Here is a 13,065-nt window from a genome sequence, read left to right as displayed (position 1 = left end):
CAGTAAGTATCCATGCATTTTCAGCAATAACTCCACTTGTGTTGAACGTGAAGACGTGCACTATGGTTGCCCTGTCAGCACAGCCTGTGTTAGTTCACTCCGCTGAGCCTCAGATGCCTGATGGTAAAGTAGGGGAGAGGACCTGGTGGTTTCCCAAGGGACTGCCCCCCACTACAAGGATATGGAAACCTGTCCCAGCATCCTTTTTACAGTACACTGACAGCCTCTGTGGGGAGAAGCCATCCATATGCCTAGACTGTCATGTGCTGCATGGAAGGAAAGGATTCTTGGGTTAAAGAAGCAGATATAAATGACACAGTTTGCTGAAAAGACTACATTGTTTCTTTGTCAAGTGTTAAGGTCCAACTTAAAGACCACAGACAAAATGCTTCAGCCCAAGGAGGCAAGGATGGCTTACATTTTATCAGCATTTTAAAACTTAACATTTCTTGTGTTCTGGTGTGGGGGAAACATATATTGGCCTTTTTTTCTTTTTTAAATGGATGAACCGTATGAAAAGGCAAGTTTAAAAATAATTTTGCAACCAAAATCACCATATGTTGATGTCTGGTTACTTCACTGGAAAATCGACGGATGAAATAAACATATTTGCCACACCAGATACCAACCGAAAAAGCTTTCTTTATGGTATTGAAATGCTGTCTCTGGAACAAGCATCTTGGTCTGCAGACAGTACGCCTGCTGCTGAACTGCTGTCGCCTGACAGCCCGTCTTATCTGCCAAATTGCTCATTAGGCCTGGCAATTTTCACCTGCGCCTCCAGTTTATACTCCAGCAGGGAATAAACATCAGTCTGCCTGCACCATCCTAGGTAGTGAGCTTCCAACACCCCCTCAGTAACGCGGCCCCCACCCACCAGGAACTCTCCAAACATACTCACCTTAGGTACACACCATTATTTTTAAAATGTCAATTCGGCTTCCAGCTCTTAGAAGCTGGCTTAGTTTAAATGAAGCAAAAAACACACAAAAAAGAGATGATATGCAAAATAAGCCATATATTACAATGCGAAATGGGCTGACCAATAATTTATTTAATTATTCATGCCAAAAAAGAACATAAACAATGTGAATGGAGTGAAGAACGTTCGTTTTGGGGAGTATTTCTGAGTGCACAGGTGACAGCAGAGCAGGCGGAGAAGCCCTCTCCCAATTGGACATGACCCATTCACCTTGGTTTTAAGTCTGAAAGGAGAGTGCTCGAATTTACAAATAAACAATAGAGGTACCGTGGCAACCAGAACAAAGAGGCAGTGAGCGTACTCCAGGCTCTCCGCCTTTGCTGCTTCCACTGATGCCTGCCAATGAGCACTCTGACATCCAAAGGCGGACTGATACACAAAAAATAGATACAAAAGAGGTACTTTGTGGGCAAAAAGCACCAAAGATATGAAACAAAATGTCTGAAACCCCATAGAACAACTTCTGATGGAATACTGTTTTCCATTTTGCAGAAGTAAAATATTCACCACCAACCCTGCAATTAGCTAGAAAATTACAATAATTACAGCAATTTTGTATCCCATCTCCAATCCAATTAATAGATATATGACCTTGTCAACATGTAATAATCAGATTGCATCTACAACAAAACTGGATGAGTTTTGTAGGCTGAACAGAACTTGCACAGTAAGAAGGTAATTATTTGAAATACTGAGAATGCCGTTTGTATGCCATGCTCCACTTCACAAGTTAAAAGGAAATACAATAGGAATATTATTTCTATTTTCAATATATATTTAAATTAAATCTGGAAAACAGTATTCTAATACCAGTTAAGAGGATAGATCTCTAAACCAAAGATCTTAGATCTCCTAGCAAGAGAAAACCAATCTGTATATTCTTGAGTAAGAAAAAAATTTAGAGCTCAAGAAAGACGCAGGGGGGCTAACTTCATAACACGAGCTTGTATAGCAATTGTTGATGTCTCTGTAAGTTCTAAAAGCCAGGGAGCTAGTAAAATCTTACCAACTAGTTACAGAGCACCATGTCAGCAACATTTTGCCAGAAATGGTAAAAATTCACTATAAAATTAAAATAGCTCAGAAAAGTTAAAATGTTAAAAGACAATCTAATCACATACTTTCTTTCTCAGAACTTCTACAGCAATTTTATTTCTAGGACTTTTTCCATCACTAGGGCAAATGCCACTGCCAAGGTATCTTGAATCTTTAGTCTGGCTCTTCCAAAGGAAATACTAAATCAGCATTCTGGGGTGAAAAGGAATCATGCCAGCATTCTAAAGCTAGACTACCCTCAGAATGCCTGGCCCTATAAACAGCCTTTAGAAAAAAAAAAAAAATTTTTTTTTTTTTTTTTAAGGAAAAAAACATCATAGAGTGAGAACAATAAGAATTGGTCTCAATGATCTGCTCCAGAAATTGTGCCCCTGAGCACAGTAAGTCTCTCTAAATCTGGATTTGTGAACATTAAAAACAGAAGAAGCTAAGTATCTATCACAGAACTGTGAGGCTAGGAGAACACAGTTCCAATTTCACTCTATATGAGAGTACTCCACCCTACCCCACCCAAGAAAGGCAATATGTTCTATCCAGGAAGACACATGCTCTATACTTGGGCTCTGTAACTCCTCAAACCTTTAAAACATCCAGAACTGGGTCTGCACTCAAGACATGTCATTATCACCATCCCCTTTCTACAATTTCCCATTACTCTAGTGTTCATCATGTGTCAGACACTATCAAGAGTTCAAGCATCTCATTTACTCTTCACAGTCCCAGGCCAGTTATCCCGAGATGAAGGAACTGAAGCCGAGCGAGGCCACTCGCTTGATGTAGTTTTGCCTTACTTTTTCTGAACCATGAATACTCTAAACCCTGTTCTAGAAAGGAGTGTCTGCAGAGTAAGCTCATGTCAAAAGTGTAAAGTACAGTAGACTCTCAAACTTATCAAAAGTCTGTTTTGTTTTTTTTTTAAAAAAAGAACAGGTTACCAGCATCTGGTTATCATTAAATCAAAGTATACCTATCTATGACTGAAGGATGCAGAAACCTGCCAAGAGATGCCAGAACAACAATTTGAAGTGTCTGCTGTCAAATCATTACCTTCCTCATTTACCACTCCTTAAAATGGCTCTATTGGCCTGAAAACCTCTGGATTTCTTCACTGTGGCAGAGGAGATCCACTGCCCAGGGCTCACAGCACTTCTGGAGGCCCAAATGTCTTGATATTTTTTAATCAGAAGAGGAAAAGTAAACTTTGGGAGAAAAATAAAACATTTTCATTTTTTTCCTCACATCACAAGACAATGATACTTGTAGAGTTTTCTTAGCTTCCATCAGTTCTTTATAGAAAAAAAGAGATGAGTGAATTAATTCGTAGAAAAACCATCACTTTATTTCTTCAAGATAAGTATTGAGGCTTATTTATCTGAAATCCTGTATTAACTATGCCTCTAAGTCCAGTTGATTATTGCATGACTGAACAGATCTCTACATATTGTTAGTTTCTTTCCTTTCATACCTGAAAATGAGGAAGATCACTGAACATAAACTCCTTGATAGCAAAGACTTACTAACACAAAGCCTGGCCAGCACTGACTGACCCTTGTTTTATTTCTGAATGAATAGTATTAATACTATAGAAAATGACTCATATGTATTGAGTAACTTGTACATAGTCACCAAACCTTGTATTTAGTATATGTTTAACATGCATTTACCCAATGCCTGCCAAGGACATAAAATCTAAATAACCTTAGCAAATAAAAGTCAGGGCTTTTTGTTCTTAAAATTTGTGTATTTTCCCACTGGTGGCTACAAGACAACATATATGCTTCAAATATAGCTTCCTTTTCTCAATAAAAACAAGGTAAAAGAGATGTTTGGGGTTGAAAACAGCATTAAAATTTTAACACACAGAGCCAGCCAAATGTGGGTGGTGGTGGTATAGAAATTTTGTTGAATCAGTAAAGTCAAAAGATACAAACGGATGGGCAGCAAGCCATTCAAATTCTTCCTAACTTAAAGATAGGACTGGCCTTTCTTCCAGCACATATCTAAGTTTAAGGTGTATCCTACTATATAAAACACATGAATAAAAAAACTACAATAACACAACAAAAAACTCTGTACTTCATTATATATATTGGTGTAATTACTCACATAAAGACACTGCTTTCCAAACATCAGGCACCTATGAATATTTTCACTATTATTGAATTAAAATTTTCTTTAAATTGAAACTAGGCAATCCATTTTTTAAACACGTTTGCTCCAAGCAGAAAATCATTGAAGCATGGACTTATGAGTCAGTATATAATAAAAGAAAATGACCTGTGCACACCCTACGTATTACTTCACATGTGTACACATGGTACACATCATGTCACATTTTGGATCATCAGATGTGTTAACTATTAAATTGATGTTCTTTCCTTATTCTCCATAGATAGACAGAAATATGGAGATATTATATAGTAATATAATAATACATATGTATACATATTAATATATGTGTGTGTGTATGTATATATCTTCAAGGGACAGTGGGAGCAGAAATAGTTTATAAATATCTAGAAGCAAATTACCAGGACGCTGTGGACTGCTACCAATACAGAAAGTGGGGACAAAGATACATTTTGCAAGAAAAAACTGCATATTTTCAAAATTATCTAACTATATTCTATATATTACTTTTATATATCATTCCAAATCTCTATGTGAAGATCCACTGAAGACTACCAATAATATCACACAAGATTAAATTTTCTACTTGAAAACTTAAATGTTTCTAAATTAGATGTGCCTAAAAGATAAGTGATTTCTAACATAAATTTCTTGAAATAGGCCTTCTTTCTCTTACCAACTGCTCAATGATAAGATTATACAATTACAAACACTAAATAGTATATTCAGCAGACATTCTTCACATTTGTGAGTAAAAGAAGTGAAGGAATGGCAGGAGTGGCTACAGAATTCTTCAAGCTAGTGTCCTGGAACCTGGGCACTCTGCATCCTAGGATTTCTACTCTAAACTCACTAAGTCCGATATTTTCTTTCTTTGAGATGGTATCTCATAGCAGCTCTTCCAGATCCCTGAAGATAACGCAGACCCGCTCCAGATAAAGATCAAGAAACGATTATAACCAAGTTGACTGTCAATCAAACATGCTCTGCTTTGTTTCAATGGAAGGCTTTTGATTACTTCCATTTGTTCTAGCATTCAGACAAAATACATAGGAAGAAAAATTCAAGTAATATAACTTTATATTATCCTTATTGATCTTTAGTGAGCTATTAAAAGTTTACCAGTCCAAAGTAATCTAAGCTCAATCCAAAAATGTAAAGAATCTAACTTATCTCTCTTGCAAAAGACATTTGCCCAGATTCTAAACTTAATCAATTTTAAACAGATAATGAATTCCATTCACAGGAGCATGCCTGAATAACAAAAGTTGGCATCCCTGTAAATGAAGATGAAATATGCACTTACTCGCACGGAGGACTGAAGGGGTGACCTCGATCTCACTTGTTGCTTGGTAAGGCTGGAAGGCTGAGACATTGCTGGTGCCAAGCTCACTGCCGAATATCTCTGGGCTCTGGGTGCCTGTGGAGCTGGCACTGGTGCCATCACCTCCATGATGTGGGTCTTGCTCATCAAACACAGCTACCAGCTAGAAATGACAGGTGAATCTGCAGTTACATACAAAGGCATTTAAAAGGACAACCCCAAACTTACACCATCTTTGGTGTAAATAGTGAGATTTACACACCCAGGAATGTTACATTTTAGGAAGAGGAACTTCAGAGAAATAGGCTTGCCCTGGGTTTTGATACTTTTACGTTTCTAAGTTGTACATTTCATATCCAAAATTCTACAGGTGGAAAATAATACAATGGTTTTGTGTCACAGAATGCTAAAGGGGATAGAGTGGATTTAAATCTTTTCGTAGATAGTATATCAAGCGGAAAAGAAAGTGCAAATACCTATATATAAATACACATACATATACACGACATGTAGTACACACAGCATAGGGCAATAAGGGGCCCTTCATGTGGGAAAAGGGGATATGAACTGTCATAAAGCGTCTGCTCATGGTGCATAAGAAACACGGGAAGGATAAAAGAAACTAATGAGGCTGGTAGCCTAATGAGGGAACAGGGCTGAAAGAAAGAGAATGGGAGCAGGTAATGAAGAAAATGGGGTGGTGACACTTTCCTGAACATATTTTTCTGTAACTCTGACTCTTAGAGCCATCATAGTAATTAAAATATTTAAATAAATAGTTGAAATCAACCAAGAGGCAAGGTGGGGGTCTGGAGGCCGGATAATCTAAAATGGAACACAATCAAATAAACCTGAAACAAATGAAAAATACAACCACACAGAAAAGGGTGGGGAAGAAAAGAACTAAGTAACTCTGGAAAATTATTTTCACTGTTTAAAGTACATCTAAAGGAAAAAGGACAGGAACAGAAACATTGTATTCAATTAGTAAGCTTGTTTCCCACAAGCATATGGTTTAGAAATTCATGTTACTCCTACCATTACTACTACTATTACTATTCCTTCTCCTCCTCCCCCTACTACACACACATCTCAAGAATGAATGAAAAAGAAAAATATTTTGGATAATGAGAGCCAAAGTTCTTACAAAGTTCAGAAACAGAAGTGACAAAAAAAGGAAATTAACTGTAGTATTCGATTTGAATTGGAGGCATCGAAATGAACTCAAGGTTTTCATAAGTAGGTAGGGAGGCAGGCAAGATGGATGTGAATCCATGTGTGGTGTGCAGACCACACATGTATGTCCTAGTTCTGTCCACTGAGAGATCCTTAAAGCAATGACATTGCTTCAATGTCAAGTTACTGACTCAAGAACCAATGGATACAAATGACCAAATCTTGGTTTCTAATACCATTTTCCAGTAAATGAACTAGAAGTCCGAAGAAAAACAGTTAACTCCAGGGGCAGGGTAAGAAAAATACATGATGAGCCTGAAACACCTTATGATGCTAGTGAGAACATCTAAGGGAATCAGGGGCCAACCTGAAGGAGCTCTGAATCACCAAAGCCATCTGGGACACTTGTAAACAGATAATGATAGCATTAGATTATAACTCAAGAGAAAACTAAACCTCCTTGAGTCCATAATGACATAATCAAATAATCAAAGAAATAAATGATGGAGAATGGACAGCTCTTCCTTACTGGAGCATCCAAATTAGTAAACATGGAAAAAATAGAGAGAACTCATCACTAGGCAATCTCCACAGTCAGAACTGTTGCAGGCAAGATGTACCAGTGGATGCTAACATTAATTGTAAGAATATGATCAGAGGTGGGCATATCTCAGAGTATCTCCCCATAAGATGCTTTTTAATTAAAAAGAGAAAATAGTATCTTGCAGGACAGAAACTTGGCAGACAGCATTTAGCTAAGTAATAAGACATATTGACAGCATGTACTCTGTGAAAAATACACCAAGAAGTATATGACGTTACTTCCATGGTACTCCTGCCCAAAACACATAACTTTGTTCTAATCAAGAGGAAACAACAGACAAATCCAAACTAAGGAACATTCCATAAAATAACTCCTGTTCTTTAAAAATATCAAGACTAGGAAAGTAAAGGGCTGACCAAATCATGCACCTTGGAGGAGACCGGGGAGAAATACAAACTGCATGCAGTATGAGGTCTTTGCCTGGATCCTGGACTAGAAAATGGGCATTAGTGGAAAAGAGGCAATCAGATGAGAGCTATAGATTAGTGGTATGTACTAGCTAACAGTGGTATGTACAGTACTGTTTGTTTCCTTACTTTGATAATGATACTATGGTTATGTCAGATGTTAACGTTAGGGATAGGTGAAGAGTACATGAAAACACTCTGTACTATTTTTGTAACTTTTCTGAAAATTGAAAAATTTCATAATACAGTATTACCAAGTACTGTATAAATTCTATTCAACTCGCTCTATTTCTTCTTACAACTAAAGAGTGGCAGCGCTTCTTCAAAATCTCAAAGAAGACAAACGTTCCATGGCACAGAACACCTTGGCCGTTCACCCTCCAACCTCATGCCTAGAAAACTCAGCTTAGCGTTCCAAGGAAAGAAGAGACAGGACCACACCCCAAAAGAACCAAGCCTTCAGCTTCCAACCCAAGTCTTTTCAACTCCTTTTAGCTAACAGACTGAAAGAATTCACAGATGATGAAAAGTATTTATAATTACAGTTTTAATTAATTCTATTTACATCCATCAATTGATAAGACAAAAAAGAAAACCACCATAAGGTCATAGAGATATGTAGACAAACAGGAAGCTCAGAATCCTGCTGTGGCATCTTATATAATTAGCTGATTAAACAATCTGAAGGAAGGCTAAGTGTAAGAAGAAATTAAAGTCGGATGAGGAGTTGGGCCACTCAACCTTATAATAAGCAACATCAGTGGGAAAAGAAATCCTTAGCAATTGTAAAAAATGGAAAAGTATTTGTATGTATACACTAGTTTTCACAAACGGTATATATATGTATACATTATCAACCTGTTTATCTCACAAGCATCTCCTCTGATTAAAAATAGACATTCTACAGATCAGGGTCAGCAAACATTTTTCTAAAAATGTACAGAGACTAAATATTTTTGGAGCTGTGCAAGTCATATAGTCTCTGTCACAACATTCTACTTTGCATTCTATCATGAAAATAGCCATTCACAAAACATAAATAAATGACAGTGATTGTGTTTAAATAAAATTTTATATACAAAGCAGATAATGAACCAAACTTAACCCATGGGCCATAGTTTGATGATTCTGCACTAGATTGCTCATCCCTCTCATAACATCCAATTTAAAAATTTCCGTGTGGGAAATAAAACTAAAAGTCAAGGTTCCTTGGTAACCCTGCTAAGCTAAGAATATTCATTTCAAGCTCTTCATCGGGATTTTGAATTTCTGTACTTGATTTTAATTTCATCAGACTTCTTACAAGGTGTGTGGCTTCATATGCATTTTGAAGATATTAAGTTTTGACATTTTGGCGCTTAATTGGAAGCAAATGAAATTCAAGTTTTGTTATTAACTTTTCACAATGATGTGTTCTCCTAAGAATAAAGTCCTTTCTGCAAACGGAAAATGGAGATTGAAAATTACAGAGAACAAGTCCTTAAATGCCACACATGATGGAAGAACTTACACACATATATTAGTTTCAATAATTATCTCCAGCATTTTTAGAAAACACAAGTATTATAAAATCTGGACTGTGTCATGAACAAATGCTGTTTGAATTTCAGTGGCAGAATCACAGTTGGTGATTTGCAATATGCCAAAAACATACAATTCTACAGCTCTCTTTTAAACCGAAATTTAAATGCCAGGTGCAGATATAAAGTAATTTTGTGTTAAATTGGGAAGGATATGTAATTTTAGAAAATCTACTCTACAAGAATACACAGTAGCACAGCAAAAGAAAACAAGACCTTCACAGAAACATCACATATTAAAAAACTCTATCGTGCCCTTCAAAAAATAAAGGAAACGTCTTGCTCTTCAATTTGTGAAACATGACTCAAACCCATATTTTAACAGATGGAACCTTCACTGCTGCCCATGAAGTAGACTGTTTTTGAAAGTTCATTTTTAATTTCGACAGTTATTATTTCATCACTCTTGTGATCCATTCACCCAAAAAGTATCCACAAGAAAAGAGAGAATTTAGGATAACAGCCATGACGAAAGTGAAAGTGACGGATGCTCAGTCATGTCCAACTCTGCGACCCTGTGGACTGTAGCCCAACGGGCTTCTCTGTCCCTGGAAACACCTAAGATGACCCACCTATAAATAAAACTCCAAACTTGGCCACACATTTCCACCTCCCTTGGAACAAGTCATTTCAGCTGCCTGAGACACCAGAACCTTACAGCAGAAAACCCATGTCATAAACATTGCATGCAAATGCATATGTAAACCACTTGAGGATCGAGGGTGGCCTCTTTTATGAATAAAAAACTTCATGGAGCAAAGTGGATAAGGACATAGAACCCACAATCAGAGAGAACTACAATCAAAACCAGCTCTAACCTTACTTCGTGGATGGGTGTTGGCCCAATCCACTGGCCTCTCTGCCATCCCTAAGCCTTACGTCTCCTCATCTCAAAAGAGGATGGTGGTGAGATTGGCAGAATAATGCTCATGACTGCCCACCCACGTCCTCAGAATCTGTGGGTACTGCCCTTCCACAGCGAAAGGGACTTGAAGATGTAATTCAGATTAAGGACCTTCAAACAGGGAGACTGTCCAGTGGGCCCCATCTAATCACACAAGTCTGGATAAATGGAGACTGTTTCCCGGCTGTGGTCAGAGAAGAAACGTGACAATGGTTAGACACATGGTACACTGCTGGCTTTACGGAAGGTGGGGGTCTCCGGAAGGCAAGGGGATGAATTGTCCCCTCGGGCCTCCAGGAAAGAATGGATTTTACCTATGTCAGACCCCTACCCTACAAAATTATAAGTTTAAAAATGTGCAATGCAGCTGGAGAGCCTGTGTGCCACAACCAGAGAGTCTGAGCGCCACAGTGAAGATTCCACATGCCACAACCAAGACTCAATGCAGCCCAATAAATACTATTCAAAAATGATGACAGATATTAATAAATGTGTGGTGTTTCAAACCACTGGTCTGTGGGAATTGGCTGTGGCAACAACAGGAAACTACTCGAAGCCCTGGCCTCTCCTCCTGGACTTGGGACACATAAGAGAGAAGGCACATCAGCTTCCAGAACATAAGCGCACCCTCACTGTTACCTAAAATTAAAGCGATATCGTGGTGGTTGATGAACACAGACTTCTGGGATTTTGAGGATCAGTTCCAAGAGTAACTAGAAGCTGAAGCAAAGTTCTTTGACACCAGTAATAAGAGGGGAAAACAACAGGAAAACGAAAGGAGAAGGCTTGTTGGAAAAATTCAGCATCGTAATAACCACAGAGTGAAGTTCTTCTGCAGATGCCCTGCAACCTGCCTCAACCCCTCACAGAAACATGGAGCAGCTTTTTACATTTTGTTTCAGGGAAAAGAAAACTGAGACTCAAAAAGATTCATATGACTAGAGTTTAGCTGGAAGTATACAATGAATCTGAAATTGGAAGTTCAAATCTAACTTCCCACCTCGCTGCCCTGGAGCATCTAAAAAATCAACAGCACGGCCTGCGCGGAATCTCCAGGCTATGAGCACCTGCAAGTCTTGGAATTGAATTCTGTTCATTCAGGATAAACCACAGGTAATACCCCACCTTACCAAGTTCACATTATTTTGATACCACTACATAAAAGTTTCTGAACATACTTGAGGTAATTGCGCTAAAGATATTGTCACTCAGTTTTAATCAGAAAAGCCTTTTATTTATTTGGGAGTTGGGGATGGCATGTGGGATCCTAGCTCCCTGACCCAGGGATCAAACCCATGCCCCCTGCATTGGAAGCACAGAGTCTTAATCACTGGAGTCCCAGGGAAGTCCCAGAATTTTTTTTTTTTTTTTTTAAGAATCAAAAGATCTTGTGGATTCTATCTTCATACAGGAAATGGCAGGGGACTTAAGTAGCTGTCCAAGTGAAGTCACCAAGACTCTGGGCCTGGGCTCCACACACCCTCTAAAGCTGTTTTACTGCCCTAGCCTTAAAGTAACCCAACTGTCTCTGTTGATTTCTTCATGTACAGTCTGCATATATCCAGAAAAAGTTAATTATTATGGGTCTCATGAATGTCTTTAGCATGTTCAACATTAATGTATTGAATTGTTTGACTTTGAAATAAAGACCTATAACTCTTTAGAAAGGCATCATATTTCTGGCCCTGGAGAAGATCCAACACATATGGAAAAATACTAAAAATGACAAGGAACTTGAAGATGCCTTCAAGACCCTTTCTTCACCTAAAAAATATGAGTAAGCCAGACTTCACTGAATCACTTGGTCTACAGTATCAAAACAAAATCACCAATCACCAAAAAAGAGTGACTGTGCTTCTGGTGGGGAACTTTGCTTGCCACATTTTTCAATATTCTTCCTAACAAGAGACTATGGTGATGATGCTTTTGAACCCCAAAGTAATGATGACATCATGTAAAATAACACCTCTGAACAATGGCAGGGAGGTTTCATAGGCAGATGTGCCTATAAAGAAAAAACGCAACAGAGAGAAAATGCATTACAAAGGTGGGAGCTGTAGCACAGTGCAGCATTCCCAAAAAATCACAATAAAAACCAAGTAGTTGGAGATGCGTGCACCTCACGACAAAAGTGAGGCTGTTCTGTGACACACTGGTCTAAACTATCACTATTCCAGAAACGGCTTTTCCTTCTCCTAGGTCCACACGCATCAAGACCTTTACTTGTTTTTTTTTGTCTTTTGACTCAAGGCAGCACTTTTAAAAACAAGGTAAAATAGATCAAGTATTTAGGTTCCTGGATTTTGCTTTATCCATTCCTTTTAAAAAAAAAAATCCACATATAGTTGTTTCCCATAAAGCACACTTGATAACCTGTGGCACACAAATAAAAGTAAAGAAAAACTACGGAAGTCCCTGGTGATCCAGTGGTTAGGACTCAGTGCTCTCACTGCATGGGCCCAGGTTCAATCCCTGATCCAACAACTAAAACCTGTAAGCCATGTAGCACGGCCAAAAAAAAAATGAAAGCTAAGACACACTAGCAGATTATGTTATCTACTCACAAAAAGGGAAACTAACGAGAAAAATATTTAACAGTGCCATTTCAAACAATATACCACATAGGGGGATAAGATATTCCCTTGCTACCTGAGCAACCAAGGAGACCATCACAATCAGAAGCTCCCACCTGTCTATGATCGAAGTCACTGTCCCACAAGAGCCAACAGCATCCCTTAAGAAGGTACCATCTCTTGGTTACTGCTGCTGCTACTGCTAAGTCGCTTCAGTTGTGTCCGACTCTGTGGGACCCCATAGACGGCAGCCCACCAGGCTCCCCCGTCCCTGGGATTCTCCAGGCAAGAACGCTGGAGTGGGTTGCCATTTCCTTCTCCAATGCATG

At 38.4% G+C, this 13,065-nt stretch overlaps 1 protein-coding gene across 11 annotated transcripts in view; it reads right to left on the bottom strand.

Moving 5' to 3' along the window:
* The window catches only part of PARD3 (par-3 family cell polarity regulator), a 581,703-nt gene that overhangs the window by 354,869 nt on the left and 213,769 nt on the right, over nucleotides 1–13,065 (bottom strand). For all 11 annotated transcript variants that reach the window (XM_010859873.1, XM_010859878.1, XM_010859876.1 and 8 more), the window contains exon 3: nucleotides 5,475–5,655. In XM_010859873.1, the coding sequence (XP_010858175.1) occupies nucleotides 5,475–5,655 (181 nt within the window). The remainder of the gene's footprint in view (nucleotides 1–5,474; nucleotides 5,656–13,065) is intronic.

This window comes from Bison bison, unplaced genomic scaffold (assembly GCF_000754665.1).
Source record: "Bison bison bison isolate TAMUID 2011002044 unplaced genomic scaffold, Bison_UMD1.0 scf7180017864461, whole genome shotgun sequence".
Taxonomy (NCBI): domain Eukaryota; kingdom Metazoa; phylum Chordata; class Mammalia; order Artiodactyla; family Bovidae; genus Bison; species Bison bison.
This window is presented reverse-complemented; position numbering and strand designations above follow the sequence as displayed.